Here is a 27,537-nt window from a genome sequence, read left to right as displayed (position 1 = left end):
AAATCTCTTGCTAAGGATCAGCATATATGTTAAATCTCAGTAAGAAAAACTTCCAGCTGTATTTAAAAATTCTTATTTCTTAAGTTGGATAGTATGTACATGGGCATTTATTTTCTTTAAGTCTGTCTGTCTGAAATACGTAGAGTAAAACATTGCTACTACTATGAATAATATGACTAGGTATTTAATATACAGAACGATAGGCCTGGCCTGCTTCACCCATTTATCCTGCCTGCCTGGTTCCTGTGGGTGTTTGAGTTTGTGACTCTTGATCCAGGACTATGTCTCATTCCACAGTTGGGGAAACTGCAGCTTATAGAAATGATAGGATTTGTCCAAGGACACACAGCAAGAAGATGCCTGGGTTTGCACTAGAACCTTGGTCACCTGACCCTGCAACTGTTAAGTATTTAGCGAAACCCACTGTGTACTCAGCACTAAGGGCAGTACCGTTGTAAGCAAGAGACCGTGGGGCTGCCCTTTGCAAAGGCCACTGTTCTGGTGCACTAGCCACATGCCCTCAGTGTTGAGATTCTACTCATCTAAGTGGGTACTGTTCTTGTCATACAGGCCAATACGTGTAAAGTACTTAAAATAGATCCTGTCATGTGGGCTCATGAGAGGTGGTAATGCCCGTCCCTTCCCAACATTGTGTGCGATGAGGGCAACTTGGAGAACCTGACATCTGCCATGGGGGGAAGTCTTTACACCACTGTCATTAGCAAATGCTACAAGTCAGAGTTCTATACGGTTATTTTAGGGGGCGGAGGTGGAGGCAGTGGCGGACAGCCAGTTGTTAACTATTTACCAGCACAGTCCCTGGCAAGCCATCGGTCAACGTTTTGCCTTTATTATCATTGTTATGCATTGAACAGAGACGGCACGGGTAGCTGGAGAAAACTGCATTAGACTGGCCGGGGTGTCTCTTCAATTTCTCTTAGGCAAGTGGCTTCCATCCCTGAGATGCCATTCACTCTCCGGGAAAAACGGAGACACTAAGACCTACCTTATGGACTGTGTCAGGGGACGGGTGTAAGTAAAGGCTGACCCAGTGCCCGATTCACAGGAGGCATCCATTAAACATCAGTCGTGGCCTTGCACGTCCTCACCCGGGGACAAAGGTGACAGGAGTTGGAAAAGAGCCTGGCCCCCACCCATCCACCTTGTGCTGGCCCTGGGAGGCAGGCCTCAGAAAGCAGAGCTACCCAGGGCCTGCTCTGTTTCCACGTCGCTCTCGTCACACAAGGGGCAAGGGCGCAGCAGAGGCCAGCTTTTCTGCTGTATTCCTGGAAATCATCAATCTCTGCCCTTCACCCTCCTCCCTTTTTCTACCACATTTTTTTTTCCTCCTGGATAATGAGGCCTCCGGAGACCGGTGGAGGTCTGAACCTCGTTATGGCTCTCTCCGTAGGCCAGCATCAATAAAGGCCGGCAGACCAGGGAACTGGGTGGGGGTTGGGGCAGGCAGGCAGGCAGCGGGTGGGCAACTGGGGAAGGGGGGGACTTGCAGGCTTTCAAATCCCTGGATTTATTTCACAGTGAATTATAACTGAACTCTTTAGTGCCCAGGCTCACAGAGGGAAGGGTGGGAATTCACCCAGGGGGCAGAGCAAAGGCCTGAGTGGGAGCCGGGCCAGGGGAAACTGGTCTGAATCCCAGACAGAGAAGACCTCCGGTAGTGGGGCATGAGGGAGGTCTCCTGTGTCTGCTCTGTGGAGGAGTGTGATTCCCCTGCCTTTGGGTATGTGGAATCAGGGCAGGGCAGAGGGAGGGGAGGCATGGCATGGCATGATCCCAGCTCTCATCCTTTGTGACCCTGGCCTCATCCCCTCCCTCTCTGCTGCTCGTTTCTCCATCTGTACAATCAGGGACCTGTGCTGGATCTCCAGCCTCCTTGAGATTCTGACCTGGTGGTTCTGTGCGCGCCCCTGGGTGTGTAATAGCACACCAGCATCCACTGGGCATTCGGTGAGAATCTACACGGGGACTCTGGGTTTGCGATGGGGAAAGGCACGCTCAGGGCAGAAAACAGATGAGGAGCTTGAGGTTAGGGAGACAGAGCTGTCTCGGGTATGCATGGGAGAGTCAGGGGCAGATAGAGGGGCAAGAGCACGGGTGGGCGGGAGGCGGAACAAGGCGAGAGAGGTCTTGGGAGAGGCGAGAGAGAAACAGAGCGGAGACAGGGGCAGGGGGAAGGGACTACAGTTGGAGGTGGGGCAGAGGGCCGTAAGTGAGAAAGAGGAAGGAGAAGAACGCTGGGGTGCGCGGGGGAGCAGGGCAGGCCGGCCCAGTCCAGTGCCAGCTCCACAGGCGGGGTGCTGAGTAAGCCCTCGCAATCACGCACTCAGCTCATTTGAGAAACCGTACACCTGGTATCGGGTTCTGCCTAGCTATCTAGGCAGATCTGCAGCAGGGCAGCAAGGCCTCCCCTCTCCGCGGGCAGAAAGCCTGGCCGGGAGGGACATAGCCGAACATCGTCCTGCATGCCCTGCCTCCCTCCTTCACCTTCTCCAGGGTGAGCCAGTGCCCGGAACCGGTGCTACATGAGGCCCAGGATCCCCACTGCCCTGAAGGGCAAGAGTGGGGTCCCACAAAGCCTCTAGGGCCTCGGATAGATCAGGTGACGAGGGGGAGTGGCCAGCCCCAAAGTGGGCCTGGGCAATGGCAGTGGGTGCCAGGAGGAGGCGCCCACGTGGCCTTCTGGCCAGGACCATGCCAGCTTGGCACTGTGGGAAGAGCACTGCACTTGGACTCAGGCTTGGGTTCGAGCCCTCACACTCCTGAGAGCTCAGTGTCCAAAAGTAGGCGGCGGAGGCGATGCCATGCCCCCTGCTCCATCCAGCGATTCTGAGGTTTCAGTGCAGTCTTGTGTGCGGGGTGCTGGGCACGCGAACACAGTGGGTGCTTCATAAACGGTGGGTGTTACTAATTCCCATATCGCAGATTAACTGCTTTCCACCAAAGGAGGTAAGCGCGGAGAAGTGCTTTCCACCAAAGAAGGTAAGCGCAGAGAAGGATCCCAGAAGTCTAGGCCATGGAATGTGGAAGGCCTTCTAAGGGCTCGTCTAGAGAAACCAGACTGCATCATCCTTACCAGTACAGACTTCCCAGTCAGACATACATGGGTCTGTGAGCTGACTCTGCTTTCTGTGTGGTTCTTGGTGCCTCAGTTTCCTCATCTCTAAACTGGAGACATCCGTCCTCTTATTCCTAGGCTGTCATCAGGATTCAGAGGAGCAGGAAGTAAAAGGTCCTTCGGAGGGACCTGGAGAACTGACTGTGAACGGTTCCCACCCCACACAACAGGTGCGACAAGTCAATGATTCAACATATATACAAGGACTGATGCGGGCTGGGGGCATAGCGAGTGTCCAACAGGGTCACTGCCCTCCCCTCGCCACGGGGGGCGGCTCTGTCACTCACCTCCACCCGGGTGGGGTTCAGCCAGTGGGGGATGTCACGTACAGTCACGTTCACTGGCAGAATGATGGACTCGCTGTTGTGGTCCAGGCACGAGGCGACACACTCCGACCCTGAGGGGAAGCACAGTGTGAGGCCACAGCTCAGCCCCCAGTCCCCTGATGTCCACGGGCTGCTCTCATACAGGGCAGGCCCTGTCACTCTGGACTGGGCCACCCTGGCCTTGAGGGTCAGAGAAAGAAGGCAACTTCCAGCAGGGCAGCCTCTGGTCTCCCTGACTCTGCTCTCTTGTCTCCAATCTAGCCTGCACCCACCCACCACCATGTTTGTTGGCCCTGAGCCCAGTTGGGTCGTGCCCTTCCTCGTTTGAAAACTTTACAAGATTCCCCACAAGCAGGACAAAGTGCGATCCCCTTTGTCCAGCATTCGTGGGCTCCCATGGTCCGGTCAATCTCATCTGCCATTAACCATCTTCACGCTTTGGGTGGGCCAGCCAGACTGCACTAGGTTTTTCATCTGAGTCCTGCAACAACCCCTCGCCTCTATACCTCAGCTCCCATTCACCCCTTCTCCTGAATCACCCCCATCTGCCTACTCAAGGTCAAATCCCATCAGTTCTTCATGGCTCAGTTCAAATCCTCTGAGCAGCCTGCCCTGATTTTTGCACCTGAGTGAGAGCAGTGTCCAGCAATGATGAGTCTCTCAGTGCCGGCCTTACCCCCTCCCTGTGCCTACCTTTCCGCAGTTACAGTGATGCCCTGGACAGGCAGGGATGAGGGTGACTCATCCGTGAGCCTAGCCCAGTGCCTGGTAAGCCATCAGCCCAGCACACGGTGAGCCCATGAATGCGGCACAGCCTCTTAACCCCTCGCTTTCTGCTCGCACCAGGCTTGCACACATGCCTCCCGAGCTGTGCCTTCAAGACCCTTCACATTCTTCTTCTACTAATGCACTACTTATGGCCCTTTGGACCTCAACCCAAGTGCCACCTGCTCCGAGAGGCCCTCCCTGCTTTCCTGACAGGCCAGACCCTCCGACAGGCACTATGCCAGCATTTGTCATGGCTTGGTGACTGTTGTATCAACGGCTTTCTTCCCTGACAGACTGTAAACTCCTGAGCCCTCTCTGTGCTCCACATTCCGTGCCCAGAGCCTGGCACTGTGCATGGCAGATGGTGGGCACTCAGCAAGTATGTGTGGAATGAGCAGAAGAGACAGGAAGTGAGTGAGTGCATAGATGGACAAGGAACTGAGTGAGTGAGTGAGTGAATGGGACGGTGAGTAAACGATCAGTAGGCATTCTGGTATCTTATAAAGGAGGAAGTAGGTACACAGATGGAGGGTTGCATGGGTAAAAGACTGGGTACCTGGATAAGGGAATGACAAAATGAATCAGGTAGCTGGTGAAGGCACTGGTGATGAACTGGAACAGGGTGGTGCTACACAGAAACCCTCGGTCCAGGGACTTCACAGGTGAAGACAGCTGACATCAAGCTGTGGCTTGGTTGCCAAGTTGACTATAATTTGGTACATTGATTCTCTGCCCTGACCTCATGCATTCTGGAGTCTCCTGAAAATCAAGTCTATCCCACAAGATGTCTCCATGACTCTCAAATGGTGCTCATCCATGTGGGCAAAGAACGGACACGTCAGAATCTGACCAAGGCCCTAAGGAGGTCATTCCTCCAGCTTACTGCCAGGACCACCCTTGAATATTAAGCGAATCACAAGAGACAGCCAACTCTATTCTGTTAGCCACTCTATAGGCTCCCTTCCACGTGTGTGGGTGGGTGGGTAAGGGTGATGTCTGAATGTGTATAATCCCAACACACATACATACACATATACTTAGAATATATATATATATATATATATATAGTTTATCTACCAGTTCCCTTTTTAATGCCATTTTGTAGTCCTCTTTAGCGCAGAAGACTCACAAGGACCGAAGAGGGGGGTGACAGCAGGTCTAGGACAGTGTTTACAACCTCTTCTCTTTAAACACAGGGACACCGAACCCAGAAGTGGGGGCAGATTCCTGGCCAGGCAGGTGGTTGTCATAGGTCACTCATCCTCCTGAATATCCAGCCCGTGCGATGGGTCGTCATCACACCCCAGTCTCAGGTTAGACCAGTGCACAGAGCTCAGGCTACAGAGAAGGTGGTTAGAGGCCCAAGAATTAAAACCCACATCCCTCTGCCTTCCAAGTCCAGTGATAGATACAGACTGAGAGAGGAAAGAGAAAGAAAGGCAGAGGAGAGAAAAGAAATGGGGAGGGGATGCAAAAGTACCAAAAAGACGAGTGATGGGAAAAGGGGACAAGTCACTAAGCAGTTGGAGAAACTCAGTGCTGTGTGTCTGTCGGGAGTTCACGTTCTAAAGGAGCTTCTAGAAAGCAAGGCAGAAGTGAGGCTGTGATGATAAAATCCTCTTCTGCGAAAGCAAGAGGCCGCCTCTGAGGGAAAGACAAAGGCTATCTTATCCCAAGAGGGGGAAAAGGGGGAAAATATGGTCAAGACAGGAGGCCACCACTGCCCTCCCCTTCTCCGCAGCTCCCTCCTCTGTGTTCCCTCCCCTCCCACAGTACTAGGGCTTTAGGACCAGGCTGCTGTGTTGTGATATATGAACCCGAACTGGCATCCTTACAGAGGGTGATCTCACCAGGCCCCTGCCTGTAGCAACTTTCTGAGGGCTCCTAACTGCCACAGAAGCCTGCCTGTGTTGAGTGGGAGGGGGGTCCAGAGCGAACTCCTCTGGGTGGTGCCAGAATGTGCCCCCCAGCGCCTAAGCCCCTGTGATGGGACACACCCCTCACCCCTGATTACAAGGCCTTTGATCAAATCCCCTCCTCAGTGAGGCGGGCTCTCCCCAGGGAGGGGCTCAACCTGGGAATCTGATGTGGGGGCCTTTGCAGCTGGGGAAGGGCAGGGACCTGGAGGTTTCCCTCCTTCCCAATCGTTATCTCCCAGTGTCCCACACTGCTTTTTTTTTTAGCTCCCCCATATCCCCCCAGCCACCCTGGATCACCATATTCCTTAAAGGGGCATCAGCATGGCAATGGGGACATGGGTACTTGGAAGGGAGGGACATTCAGGTTCTAGTGTCATACCAACTTCTTTCCCTTTCTGCTTCATCACAAAAAAGCTCCGCGGGCAAAGGAATAGTGCTGCCACACCTCTGCCTACCTCTAGCTAGGTAAGCAGAGAGCCAGGTGATGTGTGGTTGTGGCATGGGAATGCAGTGTATGTCCCGAGTGGCCACAGGATGTGTCTGTGTACATGTGTGAGTTATGTTTGCCTTCCGCACATCTTTATGTTTCAGAGCGTAAGATGTGTCTGTGCTTGTGATGTGTGTGTAATTATGTCACAGGTGTGTACATGCTATGTGTAGCTCTGTCTGTGTGTGTGTGTGTGTGTGTGTGTGTGTGTGTGTGTGTGTAGGTGACAAGTTGATGCACTTACCTGGCTAAAGTGTACATGCCAAGCATGAGTTTATGATGTATGTGCTTGGGTCTATGTTTGGTCACTAAGCATTTGTGCTTGTGTTTATTTTTGCATGTGTGAATATATTTGGACGTATCAGTGGATGTAGACATGGAGGAAGTCTGTTTTTATGAGTTTTCTTAATGTTTATTTTTGAGAGAGAGAGAGAGAGAGAGAGAGAGAGAGAGAGAGGAGAGAGAGAGGAGAGACAGAGCATGAGCGGGGGAGGGGCAGAGAGAGAGGGAAACACAGAATCCGAAGCAGGCTCCAGGCTCTGATCTGTCAGCACAGAGCCGACACAGGGCTCAAACCCATGGACCATGAGATCATGACCTGAGCTGAAGTCAGATGCTTAACCAACTGAGCCACCCAGGACCCCCTATAAGTTTTTTTTTTTTTTTTTTTTTTTAAATAAAAGTCACTTAATCAAAAGATTTCCTCCCAGGGCCACTTAATACCAGTCCTGAGTATCACTGAATATTCACTTGTATACACTGAGTTGGGGGTGGGACCCCATCACAGACATATGTGTCTAGAACCCCGCACACCCATCAGGACTGATGGAGAGAAGAAAGCATTGGCCTCAGGGTGGAACAGCCACTGTTACTGACCATTGCTACACCTGTTGCCCCAACCATCTTGAACGCCTACATTGGCAGAGCCACAAGATGCCACCTCTCTGCAGCCATCCTGGTCAGGGTCCTTTGGGTTGGTGCCTCTGTAGAAACTTACAGTACCTTTAGAATCATCAGAGAGACCGACCATGCGCTCAGAGGTACTCTCACCAAGTTCTCTGGACCAAAGGCAGGAATGCTGATCCCTACTCTACATTTAGGTGAAGAACTGACATGCGCTCTCAGGCTCTGTGTTTCCATCTTTGAAAGGTGATCGGGCCCCATACACCTCCCCTCTCCCACCACAGGCCTCGCTTCTGGACAGGAAGTGATGGCTCCCGTCGTGCTGGGTGTAGAACTTGTTGGCTCTGTGTAACTGGGAGTGACTACATGCAGGATAACCTTCTGCTCCAGACATCCCTGGTGATTATCCCATAAATCACACTGGCCATGAGAAAGAACATCCAATTCCCTGGGCTTTTCATCATGGTCAATTAGGGAATCAGCCCAAGAGGTCAGCAGCACCGCCTTTAGCTGAGGTCAGACTCAATGCACGCTCCAGTTCCCCAGAAAGCCTCAGAGCCGGTGATTAATGCATCCATCCAGGCACCTGGTTTCAACCAGGCAAATCCCTGGCATCAAACCCCAGGTTATTTCTTCTCACTGTGAGCACTCTGTGAGCTCGCCTATCACCACGCAAATCATATTCTGAAAATGCTATTTATCTTTCCAGTTGGAGGCAACTGGGATGCCACGGAAAGAACTCAGGCTTTGGGGTAGAAGAGCCCTCTGGATTCAGGGCATGTTCTGTTATCCCTTCAAGTCCCAGTTTCCTCATATGTCAAGGGTCATTGGGCAGATAAGATATGGTGCCTCTATACAGTGCTTGATGCAGGGCCTGGCCCATAGTAGGTACTCATGAATGATGAGTATTATGCAAAATTTCAGATTCCAGATAAAAAGGCAGCTAGGACCACCATTGCTTTCCCAAATGTGATAGGTGCTTCCACATCTCCTTCCCTTTGCCACATGGTTTCTTCTGTCTGGAATGCCATTTCCCACCCAACAAGCTCTTGCAAATCCCTATGTAAGTGTCCCTTCCTCTGAGAGCCCCCTCTGTCTCCTGATTCTGCGGTCAGCTCTTCTGTACTCCAGGAAGACCCTACTCACCACTGTTTCTCTAACATTCGTGCCTTTTACTCTTTCTGGGAGCAAGGACTTGGTCCCTCTCATCTTTGTTTCCCCCTTACAGGGCCTCACGAGGTAGAGGTGCCCAGACATCCAGTGAGGCACCAGCCCCAGGTTGCCAGAAGGATCTGCCCCTCCCGCTCGCACCATCACACACACACACACACCGTACCGATGGCGTAGCCGTCCGGGCACTGCAGTTTGAGGTTGCTGTTGAGCTGGTCTGGGGCCGAGCACTGGCCTTGCATCTCCTGGCAGATGTGGAAGGAGCCGCTCCAGGTGCCATCTTTCCGGCAGTGGATGACGTTGCTCCCATGTCCCTGAACACCACGCAAGAACAGTCAGGATGACCAACAGGGATGACCACCCTCAACATCATAAGCCCCTCAACAGAAACGAGGAGACTGCTCCTTATCTCCCAGAGCCCTAGAAGTGTTCCACAACCAGTTTCTGAACCATGTACAAAACCCAATCACCCTGAACTAGAGGCACTGTTCACATCTCCATTTTACAGATGGGGAAACTGAGGACTCTGTGCAGAAAGAAGCTTGCTCAAAGACCCCCAGGGAGCCCATCTCCCAGGTTTCCTATGTCCTGGCTTCAAGCTCTTTCAGAGATTTGTCAGAGGGATTTGTTTTGTGTGTTGATCTTTTTTTTATAACTGAGAAGGTAGGGGACCAAATGCTCCCTAACTCATACAGCAAGGAAGAACATGGGTCCTAGGGCTGTTCGTGAGAAGGTAGCCACAGAGCAAAGCTTACTTAAACTCAGCCAGTGAGAAAGTACCCCATGTCAGGGCTCTGCCACATGCTAACTTGGCAGGCGAGAAGCTTTTTCTTCCTGGACACTGCCTTCCTCTCTTTTGCCTTCCCTTCCTTCCTTTTGCTCCATTCCATTGCATTCCAGCAACAATGGCACCAGGAGGGTGTTGTGGTGATACTTCTATCTGTGCCCTCCCATCAACTCTTTAAAACAGGCACAACACAGTTTCTCAACCCTCTGCAAGGTGGTAGGCAAATGCAGCTTGCAGACATGGTCCTTTCTCTGAGCCCCCTTTCAAAGTCTGGGCTTCTAATGGGAGGTCCAGCTCTGTGGAAATGTCAGACCTTCCCCTGAAGCCAAGGACCATTTCTTAGTGCCCAGACTGTGCCCAGCTCTGTGGGGTCCAAATGTGAAGTGAGCCAGTATCTGCCACAGTGAGACAGTCATGTCCGTGTGACAGTGCTCGGTAGCAGTGCCGTGACCATGTGGGGAGAGTAATTTTGGTTGTGAGGGGCAAGCAGGGAGGGCCCCGGAGAGGAAGTGATATATGGAAAGGAGTTTTCAAGGATGCATTGAATCACAGGCAGAACAGGGATGGAAAGACTTTTCTGGAAGGCCAAAGGGCATGCACAAATGCAAGGAAGTACAGTGAGCAACAGACAGCTCCCCAAGGTTTCTCATCCTGTGATCCAAGAGAGGAGGAGTTGGTAGGGCAGAAGCAGAGTGTGGCTTCAATGTCAGCTTATGGAGTTTGGACTCTGTCCCTTGAGAATGGAGAACCATGAGTGGTTTCTGGACGGGGGTCCTTCCATCTGAGAATACACTGTACATTCTCTCCCTCTTTCTTTTTTTAAAAGTGTTTATTTGTTTACTTAGAGAGAGAGAGAGAGAGAGAGAGAGAAAGAGAAAGAGAGTGTACACGGGAGAGAGGCAGAACAAGAGGGAGAGAGAGAATCCCAAGCAGGCTTTACGCTGTAAGCGTGGAGACAGACACAGGACTCGATGCCACGAACCATGAGATCATGACCTGAGCCAAAGTCAAGACTCAGATACTTAGCTGACTGAGCCACCCAGGTGCCCTGTTCTCTCCCTCTTTCAAGCTTTTGATCAGAAGAGAAACTCTGTATGAGGCCAGAGGAGCTGATCATGCTCTACCAGTGTGAAAACCTATGCAATGGCTCCTGTGCCCTTTAGCCGCGATTCAAACTCCGGTGTCTGGCCTCCAGAGCCCCCAAAGCCTTAACCTTGGCTAATTCCCCATGCTCTCGCTCCCTCAATGCCACCACCAACCTTGAACTTTGGTTTAAATCACCTGCATTCTCAAATGCACCATAGCTATTTCACAACACCATGCCTCTGTACTCATGGGCCTTCTGGCTGCTTTGTTTCCCTCCCCGCCCCAGCACCTTGTCTGGCACAAACTATTGTGTCCTAGTGCTGCTCCAACTCTGCAGAGTGTGCTACCTCAACGTCTCTGCCATGCACTGCCTTGTTGTTTATCATCTGTTCCCACCCAGATGATGAACTCCCTCAAGGCCCAAGACGGTTCCCCACTCGTCCCTGCATCCTCAGGGCCTTTCCACAATTTCTAACAGGTCCTGATAATTTGGTCCATTCATTCATCACTCAGTAGATATTTTTGCTCACTCAAGAACTGTTTAGGGGCACGTGGGTGGCTCAGTCGGTAAAGCATCTGACTCTTGATTTTGGCTCAGGGCAGATCCCAGGGTCATGGGATCGAGCCCTGCATCGGGTTCCTGTGCTCAGCATGGAGTCTGCTTAGGATTTTCTCTCTCTCCCTCTGCCCTCTGCCCGCTCTCCTCAGCTCGTGTGCGCTCTCTCTCTCTCAAAAACAAAACAACAACAAAAAAGAACTATCTGTTAACAAAAGAAAAGATGTGGCGAATCGGTAGAGAGTTATGGAATGAATTTGTTTAATAAGCAAGAGCATAAATGAATGTGTGGGTGAGGAAATAAATGCATAAGTGAGCAAACGAAGAAATGGGTGAATTAGGGAATAAATGAATGAGTGCGTGTATAAGGAAATGAATAAGCTCTTTCAAAGAGCTGATGCAGGCTGAGGCTACCCTGTCTGAGAAAACAGCTGCAAGGAGACAGGATTCAGAAGAGAAAGGGGGTGGCGGTGGGGGGGGGGTGCCTCTCTGGGCCTCTCATGGGTCTTTCCAAATGCAGTGGGAACCTCTGTGGCCCCGGGAGAAGGGTGGTCCATCCCAAGCATGCAGCTGTGGGACGACTCACAGAGTCCACCCCCAGAGATTGTGTGTGACATCAGGGAAAGTTTAGGCAGCTTCATGTGGCTTCAGAGAACCGACTCTCCCTCCCAGAGCCCCAAGCCCCAGGCCCCATGATTCTGCTGGGCCCTCGGGGGAGTAGGGAATTGACCCCAATTTCCTGGAGCCTTGGCCTGGGCCTATGATGCATTTGGCCTCCAGCCCCCGAAGGGCTGCAGACCTCAGCACTACGTGGGCCAGAGTTGGCTGGGGACCTCGGTTTGCAGCAGAGAACGTATTAGAACTAGCTGGAATCTGCTCAGGGAATTTCGCCATAGAGAAATCCACTATAGAAGGCTCTACCATAGAAGGTGGGAACATAAAGGTACTGGTGTTGCTGCCTCCAACCCCTCTCCCTCCTGCCCAGCTCATCGGGCACTTTCTACTGCTGACTAAATATGCTTTAAAGAAAAAAAAAAAAAAAAAAAGATGGCAACCTTCTGCTAAGACACCTTAGACTTCCAAACAAGGCATACTTGTGGGCTGGCACTCCAGGGCCTCCAGAGCGGAACCCAGATGACAAGTCTAGCCCCATCTCTTGCTATGCACCTGTCTTTCCTTCTAGTCTCACATTCCTCTTGCTTCCCACCTCCACATCTTTGTCTTTGCTGAGTCCCCTGCACAGCAGACTTCCCGGAGCCTTTCTGGATTTCCACATTCTCTTTTAGGACTAGATCTTGGTGCACTCAGCACTTACCTACCAGCTAGGACAGAGCCTCAGAATTAACCCTTGATGTTAAGTCTATTTTGACCATGGAAGGCTGGACATTGAGGATACAATCTGATATAACCAAAGACTGCTGGGCAAGAAGCCTGCTGGGTACACTTGGTTCTGAATGCACAATTCCGAACGCTAAAGTGAAATCGCTTCCAAGAGGGCTGAGCATCCTTCAGCAAAACATTTTGCCTCTCTGTGCCTGTGAATCTACCTGTATAAAAGCATGTGTGGCTCTCTCAAAGTCTCTTTAGCCACAGGGGCCCCGGAAGGGCTGAAGGCATATCATAATTATATTATCAAATACCCACCATGTGCCGAGTGTTTTACAGGCATTTCGAAATCCTTTTAACGACATAGTAGAGTAGAAATTATATCCCTGCTACAGATCTGGAAACTGAGGCTTAGCTAGCAAGTGAAAAAGTGAGTTTTTAAATGCCACTGTAATGGTCAGGAGCATGAACTCAAGCCAAATTCAAGCCAACTATGGAGATTTAAATCCCGGCCCTGCAACTTCCTAGCCATGGTTATTTAGGGAAGTTCCTTAACCCATGTCCCTTAATTTTCTCAGCTACTAAATGGGCATGGGGTCCATTACCTGACACAGTCATCATGAGGACCAAGTAAGTTAGATTTTGGGAAGCATTTAGAGCTTAAACACACACTGGGCTCTCTGTCACCTAAGGCTCAGGGCCACTCTGTTCTGCTATATCTAGGGTGACTTCAGAATCAACCCAAGCATCCCCAACATCTTAGAAGTGGCAGCAGCCACAGCAGGAAGGCAGCATGCATACCCAATTCACGGAGATTGCCAGTGTCAGAGCTGGGTCTCCTGACTATAAGCCTCTGTGCCTGTACTGCAATGGAGGGGAGAGGCGGGTAGGGGAGGCGAGATGAGGAGAGGGGGAGAATCAGATTTCTTCTCCTTAGCAGAGATGGGAATAGACAAAATAATGGCAGAGAGACACATGGCAGTCTCAGAGCAGGACAGAACCAGGCTGTACAGATGGGACATAAAGAGCTAAAGCCTTGGAGGCAGGCTGACCTAATAACGGGAATCTCAGGTCCACCACTCTTAGCTATATAACAGAGAGAGAACCACCTTACCTTATGGAACCTCAGCCCCCTCATCTACAAAATGGGGCAGTAATGCCAGACTGATGCTGTGGGGCTTAAATAAAGTATCCATGTAGAGCACTCAGCCCAGGGACTGGCAAGGAATAAATGCTTAATAAACCGCTGCTGTTAATTACTTGCCTCCGTCCCCAGGCAATGCATTGCCCCTATATGCACGTTGCATCTTCCAGATAAGGTACAAGGGTGACTTGTAGCCCTTTGTGTAGGAGGAAGGATGGGCAGAAAATCTGGTATGTGTCATGCCTTGGTTAGGAGATCGGAGACTTTAAGTTCTGACTCTGCTAGTAACTTGCTGTGTGACCCGAGGCAAGTCCCTTCCCTTCTGTGGCTCCAGTGGCCCCATCTGTAAAATAAGCGGGCTGCAGTGGGGGATCTCCTAGGTCTTGTCCACCTCCTGTGAAGTTTCTAACTTCCTCTAGGAAGCCCAGAGTGCCTAGGCAAGAGTTTCACAAGGCTCAGCCTAAAAGCCGCCCCTGCTTGGAAAGGCACTGTGCATGCAAGAACTGTGCTGTATCCACAGCAGAGCCCAAAAAGGCAGGAGCCAGATGCATACCACTAGTGGCAGAAAGGCTTTCACAGCCACCTCTGTGACCCATGTGATGAATTGGGTGCATCACTGATTCTACCCCCACCCTTCCGGTCTTGCTCCTCCTGAGCCACTGAAAGCCCCGTTAAGAGCATTACTTGGTCGACAAGCACCTTTAGTCTCTACCTCCCCTGCTGCGGGCCCTGTGCACGCATCTGCCACAGACTCTGTCCCTCCTCCCCTAATCACCTGCAAATTCCCCACAGTGCTTCTCTGCAAAACTGGGCCTGAGTTATCACCTTGGACAGCTCAGGAACATCTGAGCTGGATTAAATGTTGGGACACTTAGCACTTCTCCCCAGCTGTCTGGGGATGGAGTTCTTGCCCTTTGGCACTAGCCTGCCCTGGAAATGTTCGGGGGTAGTGGGAAGAACAGGGCTGTGGGGCCCGTCAACACCGCCCACTCACTCGTAACTATGGACAAGAACTTAGCCTCCTAGCCTTCTTTCCTCATTGGAAGAAGGGGATGATGTTTCTTCTTCAAATGCTTGTTGTGAGTTGTCGAAATGAGTAAAAGTCTGGGGCACCTGTCTGGCATCCTGGAAACACTTTAAAAAGCTGTTATTACCAAGGTTCTCGGTCATGGTTCACAGGAATAATAACGCTATAAGTTTGAGAGCTGAACTGTCCAATATGGTAGCTACTAGTGTGACTGTTTGCATTTAAATTTGAACCATTTGAAATTAAATAAAGTGTAAAACTTGGTCACTCAGTCACTCCAGCCATGTTTCAAGTATTCCATAGCCAGATGTGACCAGTGGCCGCCATATCTCAAAGCACAGATACGGACTATTTTCATCGTAGCAGAAAGTTCTACCGGGCATTGCTAGGCTAGAGAGCCTATATATTCTACAGTTTATTTGAGCAAGAAATTGGGCTTCCCTATGGTTCACACCAATCTCCCCACCCCACATTCTGGTTTCATGCATGATAGATGCCGCCCTCTCTGACTTTCTGGGGCTTGCCTCCCACAGAGGGATAACTTTCAAGATATTGCCTTTGTTTCCAGATTCTATAGGAGCCCACATGGAGCATCAGGGATTCTCCCCACTAGAAGTGACCTCAAAGGGAGGTGTTTGTGGTCTGTGCCTTCCCCAGGGCTGCCATGTATGGTGACACAGGTTGTGTACTGTACAACTTCAGGGTGGTACTCGTAGGCATACTGTACTTTTACTATCTCATGTAATCCAGACAAACTATGAGTCATGAGAAAACTGACTCTTAAAGGATTAAACAACTTGCCCGGGTCCTCCCACGAGGAAGTGGTAAAGTCAGGATCTGAACTCAGAGTTCATCGTGGCTCCCAAGGCATAAATGAGGCAGAGGTTTTATTTGTTAATGTGCTTTTAGTGGCAGTGGGAGGGAGAACACGAACCTCCCCTATAGTAGTCCCTGTCCCTGCTGCCAGGATCTGGAACTTGTTTGGAAAGCAAAGAATTCCGACTCTATACAAGCTGTTTAATTCAAGATGCTCTGGGTCGTAGGTTTCTGCTGTGTTTACAGGCAGCAAGAGGGGATCTGAGGTGAATACTAGATTTGGCTCTCAGGCCCCTGGTCTGAGGGTAGAGGAAATTCATTTTCGGTACAAACTAGAAACGTCAATTGTATTAGGAGCCCATTTGGCACACGTCCCCTCATTCTTTGCGCCGACAGGCAATACCCTGCCCCTCCGCGTCTAGCCTCTCCACCGGTTGCCAAACAGAACTGCTTGAGTCGTCTGATAAATTTACATTTTCCTCTCCTTTAAATACAAACTGGCCATGAAAGGTACTTGGCAGGCCCCAGGCAGACTGGGTTCCAGTTTGATAACATGACCACGGCCAGAATATTATTTGGCTCAGCAGTTTGGGTAACTGTTAGCAACAGTTTTATGTAAGGGAGGGAGAGGGGAGCTGATCAGCCTGCATGAGGCCGGGGTAATCTCTGGCCTTTGCTTGTTCCTGCACTGGCTTCTGCTTCCCTGGCAGTCAAGGCTGGGAAGGATTTGGGTACACAGACGTCCACAGGTGTACTCTATGAAGGATGTTCAACTGGTGCCTGTTGGATTCAGTCTGTCTGCAGTTGGGAGGACCTGGACTCTAATTCTGACTCAGGTGACCCCAGCTGTGTCACCTGGGGTAGCTGACTGACTTCTCCCAGCGTGAGTTTTTCTCATTTAGAAAATAAGGAGATGGTTCTGGATGTTCACTGTGGCTCTTTCTCATAGCTTGACATTTCCTGAGCACTTACTAGGTGTCTGGCACTGTCCCAAGTGCTGAAAACTCAGGGAAGATTAAAGAGGTGGTCAAGCATTTCGCAGCCTGGGGAGGGGGGCACCTGAAATGAGTCGCAGCACAGTATGGCCAGTGCTGGGGGGTGGGTGGGCTGGAGAACCCCAAGGAGGGACACTGAGCCCAACAGTAGAAGGGATCTCAAGAAAGAGTTCCTGGGATTGATAGTCACCAGAGTGGGGGGATGGGCAGAACAGGTGAAGGGGAGTAGGGGGTACAGACTTGAATAGTAAGTCACAGGGATAAGAGGTACAGCACAGGAAACGTAGTCTATGGTAGTGTGATGGCATTGTAAGGTGACAGGTGATAGCTACACGTGTGGTGAGCACAGTGTGACATTTAGACTTGTCAAATCACTATGTTGTACACCTGCAACTAATATAACATCATATGCCAATCATCCTTCAGTAAAAGGGGTTCCTGGAGGAATGGGTGCCTGAGCTGACCTGGGAAGGAAGATTAGAAGTGAGGCAGCTGGAAAAGGTAAGAGAAACTCTTTAACTGAGAATGCAGAGGTAAGAGGGAAAGCAGTCTCACTGGTGATGGAGAGGCCTCGAATCCACCCTGAGGAGCTGGGAGTTTATCCCACAGGGGATGAGGGTTACTGGTTCCAGAAGGGTTTTAAGCAGGGGAATCGTCGTGACAAGATCTATGCGCTGAAGAAATCGCTCAGGCTGAAATGCAGAGAATGCGCTGGAGGGAGGCAGGGGGGTAAAAGCAGGGAGATGACCAGAAGGCTGCACGTGGCCCAGGAAGGAGATGTCGATGGCCTGAGTTAGAGTGGTGGCACCGGGGACTGGGGAGAACAGCTCTAGGAGATGTCCTGGAGGCAGAAGGGGTAGGACTTGGTTTGCATGTGAGGAGCAGGAGAGAGAGGGGCTTAAGGATGGTGGTTTGACAGGGCCTGGCATCTGGGGGGAACTATAAAGATGGGTGAGTGCTGGTTGCAGGTGAAGCCTGGGGCCCATTCAGTTGAACCCCTAGCCTCACCTGGCTGAAGGTTCTTGCACACCTGCGAAATACGGGGCTCAGTGTACCAACCAAACAGCGTGTTCTATCACAGTGGAACCACTAGTGGGTTTAAGGCTCCTCTGGAGTGAGCTGGCCTCTTGTTCCCCCTTCTCCATCCTAGATTCCCCCACCCATCTCAGAAGCAGCAAAAGCACTTCAGTCACAGACTCCTCCCACAGGAGTGGGTGGGAATGCCAGACTTCCTCCCAGGCACAAGGGGATGGAGACAAAATCCCAACCCTGCTATCTCCTCCTCATCTCCCTCTCTTCCCCAGTGTTCTCCAGACTCTAGACTTCTAGTCTGAGCCTGGTTCCCCTTCTCTTCATGCTGCCAGAACCAACTGACGTCTTGAGGTCATGGGATTCCACACGTGCTTTCCTTCGGAAAAGTTCTAACACTACACATTTTACAAAGCTAAGAGTCTCTGAGCCAAAATATGGTGTTCAGGGAGGACAAGGCTCAGGGACATTACAAAAGAATATAACTAGAACCCAGTTTTTTAACGTCTGCATTGACAACACTGCCACATCTTCAGAGTCTACTGGAGGACACTGTTCTTCAGACACAGGTCGGTCTTCGGTAAGCAGATAGGAGAGGGCCCAGAGCACCGACCTCAAGTTCAAGGAGCCTTACCTGGGCAGCATCGCTGTCTTCACACTTGATCCTACACTCGCTGTTGAACTGGAAGCCATTTGTGCACTGGTAGAGCCCATGGAATTTCGGCGGAGGTGGGTCACAAGTCACAGGAACACAAGCTCCCTCCTGCCAGCTGCCATCTTGGGTACACTGAGTCTTGAAGGCTCGTCTTCAAAGAAGAGATAAAAGAAGAGATGTCTCAAGGACCAGATGGCTCGACTCATGCCCTCCCCCCCTTTCCCTTTCCTGATCCCCTACCTGTCCTTTTGGTTGGTAGGGGGCATGCATAGGGATTAAAGAAAATTCATTCACAGAACTTGAGGCAAGCAAGAGTTTCAGACAGTGTCTCAGTTGCGTGTGGATTAAAATAAAATGCTAGCCCTGCAAGCTCCTGTCCTCTCTCTTCCTTCTAGAAGGTTCTTATGGGGGCTAGTACAATGATGATATTAACACTCACCATTTGTTGAACAATTACTATGTGCCAGGTACCTTGCAAACACTTTATATACACATCCTCATTTATTTTTCACAGTCATCCTATGCGGTAACTGATATTATCATTCCCATCTTATTGCTGAAAACTAGAGGCCCAGAGAAGTGAACTCACTTGCCTGAGGTCACACAGCCAGTAGGCAGTTCCTAACAATGTCCCTCTAGATTCTCACAGGGCAGCATGTAATGAACAGCGGCTAATCCCTCTAGCAAAGAAATGAGTGCTTCCTTGTAATCAGATATCCAGACCTGGCTCTCTCTGCCCCCCAGAACTTGTGTGTATTTCCAGCCCTACTTACTTCTTTGACTTCCGGGAGGAGCCAGGCACGTGGTATCCAGGTTTGCACTTGTACTTGCAGAAAGAGCCCACCTTGTGCTTGTTCTCTCGGCACCGGGCTGTCTGGAGATCTGCGTTGGGCACCGGGGGTGGAGCTAGGCACATGAGCTCACACAGGGCCTCCGGGAAGGACCACAGTCCGTCCTCCATACAGGTCAGCAGGCTGTTGTTGCCTGGAGGACACAGGCGGGCAAGGTTTAGCAGATGGGGCGGGAAGGTGTGGGGGATGGGTCTCTGACAGACAAGCTAACTTACGGGTTGCCTGGACTTAAGCCAACTTGAAGAGCCAGAAGGCTCTTGGTCTTGGAATCCTAGACCCTTCCATTTACAACTGAGAGACCCTAAGGAGATCCAGAGAGCTGTGACAAAAGGAGACCCAACCTGGCGAGTAACTCACCCCACATCTATAGTAAATGAAAAGTCAAGGATACTGACTCCTGATTCTGAACCCCATATACTGCATAGGAAAGAGACTTCGTGCTTCTTCCATCCATCCTCCTTGGTTTGCCAGGCGGGCATCTGAGCCTAGAGATGAATGTACCTGCTTTCTGATCATTGACACAGGAGGCCCCTATCAGAATCTACTCTGAGCTCGGATGTCAGGGTGCCATGTGACCTCAAACTGCCTGCCGTTCCTCTCTGGGCCCTGCGCCCCTGTACTTATCCTAGCCCCCCTCGTGCCTGGAAGTGACAGCACTGTGGTATCTGGAGGCTTGATATTTCTTTCAGGCCCCAGTGTTCAGTGAAGCTTTGCCAAAGCAGCTGAGAGAGCAGCACTCCCCTGTAGGCCGTGCCAGCTCCAACAGACGTGCTGACTGCCACCGGGAAGCTGGCCTGATGGGGAACGTTGCAAATAAAAGTAAAACACGAGGTGTTAGGCTTTTCACTGCCAGGTCATATATTGTCAATGCACAAAAACCTCCCCCAAGACAATTAGAGATGGACCTGAAGCCTGGGTTTCTCAAGGGGAAACGCTCGTCTCCCCAGTTATTACTGGACGGTGTTAACAAGCAGGGCTGGAAGCACATGGAAGGCTACGGGGACGTGAAGGTTGGAGGGGCAGAGAGATGGGGTGAGGTGGACCTTCACCACATCCTGAGTGCCATGGACACATTACTCAGTTATTCTCGCAGCAGGCCCATGAGAAATAGAGACTCGGATGGTGAACTGACCCAACTGAGTCCTCAGAGTTAGTAAAAGGCAAACTGCAGCTTCGAACCAATTTTGTCTAGTAACAAAGGTGTTATTATTTTCCATGGAAAGTTGGCTACATATGTTCAGTGGAGCCCTTTTCTCTGACAAAATGAAACATTTACGAAAAGTGTCCAGAAAAGTACTGTCAGGTTCCTTATTTGCTTCTTCACTCCATACCTCCTAACCTCACCTTCATTGGCAGATCTGAGGGGCCCATGTGAATTGCACAGAGGCCTTCATTCATCCAACAAGCATCTATGCAGTGCTGACTATGTGCCAGCTACTCTTCTGTATGGTGGGACAAACTCCTCAAACACAGCCCTCTTGGAGCTTATATTCTAGTGTGATAGGGAGGAACTGAATAAACTATATGAAAAAGTAAACTGTTTGGTATACTAGAAGGCAGTAGATACTCCAGAGACAGATAAAGGAAGAAGAAAGAAGAAAGAAGAAAGAAGAAAGAAGAAAGAAGAAGAAGAAGAAGAAGAAGAAGGAGGAAGAAGAGGAAGAAGAAGAAGAGGGAGAAGAAGAGGGAGATGAAGAAGAGGAGGAGGAGGAGGAAGAGGAAGAAGGAGGAAGAAGAGGAAGAGGAGGAGGAGGAAGAAGAAAGAAGAGGAAGAAGAAGAGGAGGAGGAGGGGGAAGAAGAAGAGGAAGAAGAGGAGGAGGAGGGGGAGGAGGAAGAAGAAGAAGAAGAGGAAGAAGAGGAGGGGGAAGAGGAGGAAGAGGATGAAGAAGAGGAGAAGGAGGAGAAGGAGGAGGAGGAGGAGGAGGAAGAGGAAGAAGAAGAAGAAGAAGAAGAAGAAGAAGAAAAGGAAGAAGAAGAGGGAGAAGAAGGAGGAGGAGGAGGAGGAGGGGAGGAGGAAGAAGAGGAGGAAGAAGAAGAAGGAGGAAGAAGAGGAGGAGGAAGAAGGAGGAAGAAGAGGAGGAGGAAGAAGAGGAAGAGGAGGAGGAGGAGGAAGAAGAGGAAGAGGAGGAGGAGGAGGAAGAAGAAGAGGAAGAGGAGGAGGAGGAGGGAGAAAGAAGAGGAGGAAGAGGAAAAGAAAGAGGACATAGGCAGTGCTGGGCACTTTCTCTATAGGCTCCTTGCTCCCTGGCGCCAATCATTGTCTTCTTTCTCCTCCTCTGTCAGTGTGATCCATCTGGTGAGCATGAGGCAACCTAGTGTCCGTGAACTCCACAAAGGATTGCATGTTGATAAACAGTGATAATGCAAACTATAGAGATTTCTACATCAAGTAAAAGATGATTCATTTGGCTTCCATAGAAGCAGAGAGGTTTCTAGAACACCAGAGACTACAAACGGCTTTTTGCATTGCTTTTGTGACTGGGGCAGTGTTTTGGGGTACACAGGCATAGCAAAAGCTATAGGCTCCTATAGCTTTTAGGGAAGGGGGAAGAGGAGTTATAAAAGATATAAGCTGAATTGACCTCTCTGAATTCCCCAGGAAAGATAAAATATCTGTGGAAAAAGTGTTAGGACTCCTAAAAGTATACCGTATCAGCATTGCAAATTATAAAGTGAAAGTCATGGTCCTTTAGTGGCAAGATAACATAAAAATTGCAAAATGTTACTCAAGAGAGGAAATGTGTGTGTGTGTGTGTATGTGAGAGAGAGAGAGACAGAGACAGAGACAGAGACACAGAGAGAGAATGCAAACCAGAAACGTAAATTCTGGGAGAGGGTATGTAGGAGTTAGCTGTGTACCACATTCAAAAGAAGAACCATGCTAAAGCAGGAATTGGTGGTTCAGGACCATGGACATGCCCGCACCCCAACAACAAACAAAATCCGGGAGATGCAGACACAGAATCAGTATTGCCATGCCCAGCCGTAGCCACTACTCTATATCTACTATATGGCATTGAAGAAAGGGTATAACACATGCTATCCATGTCCTGCCCTCATCCCCTTAGCCCTGACCTCTGTATTCTGAAGGATGGTTACTGTACCTGCAATCCTGTGCTGGAGGCCTTTGGTTGTGGTCATGTGTGCATGCACTGCCTGTGCATAGGGCAAGCTCACAGTGCTGCTGGGAAGAAGCATTCAACCAGTGATGGAGCTGGTGGATTAACATGCCAGTTCCCAGAGCTGCGGTACCTCTGAGGAGTATTCTGCTCTGTCTCTCACAGTTCCCCAAAGGGACTGGCCTCTGGTTGCCCACAGCAGTATCTGGCTCTAAAAGAGACCCTGGATGCTTCTGTCACGTCCATGCCTCCTGATCTCATTCCCTGCCTGTGTTTCCTGGGGGAGCATGATGATCTCTGGAAAAGGACATGCGAGCTGAGATCAAGAGACAGATGCTTAACTAACTGAGCCACCCAGGTGCCCCTCATCTGTTCATCTTTAAAGTCAGGAAAATAAACCTTGCTCACCCTACCTACAAATGTGCCTAAAGAAATTTCAATCTCTAGTGAATATTAAAATAATTATAAATGTACTGTCAAAGAAATGTGCCTGCTTTTATTATTTTATTCAAAAGATTACCCAGAAGACCAAATGTCTTTGGGAGCACCTTTAAGTCTGAAATTAACCTAGGGCAGAATACAAGTTGCGAAGTACCAGGAGACCTAACATCTGATTTCTTAGTACGTCATACATGGTGCCTGCATCCTGAAGCCAGGGAATGGACCTTGTTCATTCCTTTAGTGCCAGACCTTAGCCTAGTGCCAAGCATATAGTAGGTCCTTCGTATCCATTTGTTAAATGCATGAACTATTATGAATCTGCATGTGACACTGAATAAGTCACCTAACCTCTCTGGCCTTAAGCCAAAGCTGTCTTTGAGTTCATAGCAGCTCTACAATTTAGGATGTGAAAGAATATTGGCCACTGTATTGTTTTGAGAAAACACAAATGCAGCTAGATGGACTGGAAAAGGACACACGAGCCCCTGGGAGGCTGCATCGGCCAAAGGCTAGTATTGCTGGAGCTGGGAGGAAATTCAGTTTCTTTGTTCCTAGTAAGAAATAGACCTTAACAGAAGATACAGAGGAGGAAGAGGAAGAAAGACAGGAAGTATAGAGGAGAGGTCTCTGTACAAAGTCCTGGGCCAGATGAGACAGGAAACAAGGACATAAAGGATTTCAGGATGGTTGTTTTACCAAAAGGAGCCAACTGGAACTTCACCCAGCACTGAGGCTGCAACAAGTCAGAGGGAAAAGCTGAGGCAAAAGAAATGGAGCCATCAAGAGAAACATGCCATCCTCTGCCAATTTCAGTCCGGAAAGCACATTCCTAGGCTCCTGAGACCCCATGGAGTCAAAGAGAAAATCTGAGCTGGGCTTGGCAGTCCCAGAAAGCATGTCATTTGCTCAGGAAAACTGGGCTCTCATAGCTCCAGCCGAGGTGAATCAGATTACATTTTGATTGTTTAATTGTCCAGTTCTCCTCCTAAATGTCTGAAAGGAATTATACCAATAGCTGTTTGGAATTGAGTCCATCAGGCAGGCCCAGAAGGAATTATCAGGGCCATCTTCTTGATGTTCCTCATAACCCAATTTGTCATCAATCCCATTTTGTAGGTGAGAAAATAGAGTGCCTATAAGGGAATGTGAGTCACTCAATCTAGAGTTGGGGCTCCCTCCAGATCTGACTCCTAAGTGCTCTCTCTCTCTCTCTCTCTCTCTCTTTTAAATGTTTGTTTGTTTGTTTGTTTGTTTGTTTGTTTTGAGAGAGAGAGCGGGCAAGAGAGCACAAGGGGGAAGAGGCAGAGACAGAGAGAGGGAGACAGAGAGAATCCCAAGCAGGCTCTGCACCATAAGCAGAGAACCCAATGAGGGGCTTGAATTCACGAACCACAAGATTGTGAGCTGAAATCAAGAGTCGGTGCTTAACCAACTAAGCCACCCAGGCACCCCACCTAAGTGCTCTCTTGACCCCACCACAGAGCTTTTACCCATGAGCACAGCCAAAGAACATGTCATGGAATCAGGAGAATTTGGATGAGTGGAGAATCTCAAAATCAAGAACTGGTCATACAATAAGATTTCACAACCTCCACCCCCTTGTCCAGAATGGTGCCCTTTGCCTCCACATTTCTTTACCAAGGGGCCCCATTTGTCATTCTGCATGTTAGACTCAAAGGAAAGAGGCTGTTCTAAGATGCATTCACCACCAGAGACAACTAATGGAAAACTTCCCAAGAAGAGAGAGAAAGGAGCCTGCAACATTGCACACCTGCCATGCAGGAGAGGCTTGGGAATGCAAATGGCAGGCACAAGGTAGATAATTCCACCAGATTGGTGGGCATGGCATGCCCAGCAAAGGGTCATATCTAGAGTCAGGACTCCCGCCTTCTGGCCTCAGTGCTAATGGTAATGTCTTCCTCTTTTGGGCCTCAGTTTCCCTATTGCCAAATTAAATGATTATCCTTGATAACCTCTGGGCTTCTCCAAGCTCTGAGGTTCCAGTCTTCAGTGGGGTTCTGGGTTGAGGGACAGGCTTCAGAAAAGGTTAAAGGGCTTTAGCAAGTAAGAACAGGCTTGACTCTCAAAACCTGAGCAACTGCTCAGAGTGGAGCACGAGTGAGAAAGGAAGAATCATTTAACAGATTACATCTTAGCATTGCTCATGTCGAAAAGTGGCCTCGTAGGCAGCTCTGTGATCTTGGACAAATCTCTTCTCCACTGTGACCCTCAAGTCTCTAGGCATAATCTGAGTAGTGGTCTACCATCAGCACCCAGCAGTGGTTCGGACCCAGTGGCATCCTAGTCCATCCGGGGCCCTGACCATCCCAAACACCAGGGTGACAGATGGAGAAAGAAGCATTCTCTTAGGAGTTGTAGGAGAATCTCTCTTGTAGGGGAAGGGTGACCCTGTTTTTTGTGGGGAAGATGTCCTGATGAGATCATTGGGACCCTCCAGGGTCTGGCTATCTGCTTCTGAGAAAGAAGGAAGGGTCTCCTCCTGAGACAGAAAAGAGAATGTGCAATTCCTACAGTGAAGGAAGTCATAACAGACTCTGCAGGGAGATAGTTGGGGGTGAGGAAAAGAGTTGAGGGCAGGTAGGAAGGTTCACTGCTATAGGATGTGGCCACTCTCTTTGTCCACTCAGCTTACATCTCCATATTTGGTAATGCTTGAGAAATCAGGAAGTGCTCAATGATGTTGAGTATCTTCTGGAAGCAAGTAAGTAGACTGAGTTTTCAATCTGAGGTTAAATAGGCAAAACAGACAGAAAAGGCAATAAAAGCTAGTAGTACAATGTGAACCTTTGAGAAAGATCTTTGTAGGATGAAGGCGTGCTCACTTTATTTTTTTAAATATTTTTTTAAAGATTATTTATGTAAGTAGTCTCTACATCCAACATAGGGCTCAAACTCACAACCCTGAGATCAAGAGCCCCATGCTCTTCCACATGAGCCAGCCATGCTCCTCAAGACATGCTTACTTCAGAAGCCCCACTCCACGGTCAAGCGCACCCAACACAGTTGAGTTGAGGTTGACGAGGTGATATAAGTAATGTTGCATTTTTAGCTCTTTAATTAAACATTTATGATTTTGAAGTTTTGTTGTTGTTGTTGAACTTGAGAATATATTTCCTCTCATCCATTTTTGTGGGTTCTACCTGTGCTTGTAATGCTCATTTAGTATAGTGCTTCGGTAGAAGTGACTCTAAGGCTGTGGGTTTGCAGGATATTTTGCGTACATCTTAAAGAGGGCTCAGAATTTAAGTGAAAGTGGGGATATTCAAGAAAAATTCCCTGGTAATAGAAAGTTAAGTGTTTGTTATATCAGTTCCCAGGGGCTACACTAGTAATTGCCTGTCCTGAGTGGTGGCTGCTTGTCTGATGACACTTACCTCCCAGGTTCTGGGAGGAACATGGAGGATGGAACCTGTCTCCACAGCTCCCAGGACTAAGGCCTCCATGAGATGAAGAGGTCGGGGCTGGGAGAGAGGTCATGGCACAGGTTCTCACAAGGATGCCCCTTGGGGAAGGGGCTCAGTATTCACTGAGCACTTTCTCTGGCTCTGGAATTTTATACACACCATATCTTTCAGTCCTCAACTGGACTCTTCAATGTGGACACTCCTACTCTCATTTAACAGATGAGAGTATTGAGGCTCACAGTCATGAAATAGCTCTTCTAAGATCAACAGCTGGGGCAGAGCCAGAATTGGAATCCCAGTCTGTCTGATTCTAATGATAGTGTGCTTTTTGCTTACATTATACTGCTAGAAAAGGAAAAATGAAAGGAAGAAAGGGAAGGGAAATAAACAAAACATGGAGGGAAAAGTTGTTCACGTCCTTACCCCCTCACTTGAGAAGAGGGGCATCAACAAGCTCGAGAGAGAGGTAGCTGGACCTCCACCCAGTCCTTACTGCCTCCCACACCCACGCAGATGTGTCATGGAGAAATGCTTCTCTGCATTCTCCGGAGAAGAACAAAGTTGGGATCACCAACTATCAAAATGGTGGTCCCTCTGGGCCTCATCTCCACAGCGGGGTCACCCCCCTTCTACCATAGTCAGCAGAGGAGCAAGGGCAGAAGGGTCTGAATCACTTTAAGAACCATTATTAGCCACAACGGGGGCTATAATAATCAATGCTAATTTGCACACTGCTGCTTCCCAGAGGCCCCTGATTGAGAGGAGAAGTGTGATTTCTTTTTTTTTAAATTATTATTATTATTTTTTTTTAACGTTTATTTTATTTTTGAGACAGAGACAGAGCATGAACGGGGGAGGGTCAGAGAGAGAGGGAGACACAGAATAGGAAGCAGGCTCCAGGCTCTGAGCCATCAGCCCAGAGCCTGACGCGGGGCTCGAACTCACGGACCGTGAGATCGTGACCTGAGCCGAAGTCGGACGCTCAACCGACTGAGCCACCCAGGCGCCCCAGAAGTGTGATTTCTTGGGCTGGAGTTATTAACACACGCCACATCTAGGCCAAGGGAAGGGCTCAGACAGCCTGAAAGGTGGGGGGCTTACAATTTCCACTGTCTCTTCACCTCTCCCCAGCCTATGTCTTTCGAATACTTCGCATGAAATGGCTATAGCTTCTTTCCTCAAATCATGTTGGGTTAGAAATGAGGGGACCCAAAGGGTGCATCCCATCAGTGCTTCCCATTTTTCTTTTGGGGTATTTTAGTGATATTTTGCTTTTGCTCTTTCATTCATTTCTTAAACATTTCCCGCAGTATTACTTTTTTTTTTTTTTAAAGATGACTTTTTTTTTTTTAATGTTTATTTATTTTTGAGACAGAGAGAGACAGAGCATGAATGGGGGAGGGTCAGAGAGAGAGGGAGACACAGAATCTGAAGCAGGCTCCAGGCTCTGAGCTGTCAGCACAGAGCCTGACGCGGGGCTCGAACTCACGGGCCGTGAGATCATGACCTGAGCTGAAGTCGGACGCTTAACCGGCTGAGCCACCCAGGTGCCCCTCCCGCAGTATTACTT

At 49.6% G+C, this 27,537-nt stretch overlaps 1 protein-coding gene across 1 annotated transcript in view; it reads right to left on the bottom strand.

Annotated features, from left to right (window-relative positions):
• PAPPA (pappalysin 1) overlaps positions 1–27,537 on the bottom strand; it is a 243,825-nt gene that overhangs the window by 28,579 nt on the left and 187,709 nt on the right. Inside the window, exons 16-19 of the mRNA XM_060608872.3 lie at positions 18,904–19,114; positions 18,110–18,281; positions 8,876–9,023; positions 3,424–3,533 (exon numbers count right to left, since the gene is read on the bottom strand). Coding sequence (XP_060464855.2) covers positions 3,424–3,533; positions 8,876–9,023; positions 18,110–18,281; positions 18,904–19,114 — 641 coding nt within the window. The remainder of the gene's footprint in view (positions 1–3,423; positions 3,534–8,875; positions 9,024–18,109; positions 18,282–18,903; positions 19,115–27,537) is intronic.

This window comes from Panthera onca, chromosome D4, assembly GCF_046562875.1.
Source record: "Panthera onca isolate mPanOnc1 chromosome D4, mPanOnc1 haplotype 2, whole genome shotgun sequence".
Classification (NCBI taxonomy): domain Eukaryota; kingdom Metazoa; phylum Chordata; class Mammalia; order Carnivora; family Felidae; genus Panthera; species Panthera onca.
This window is presented reverse-complemented; position numbering and strand designations above follow the sequence as displayed.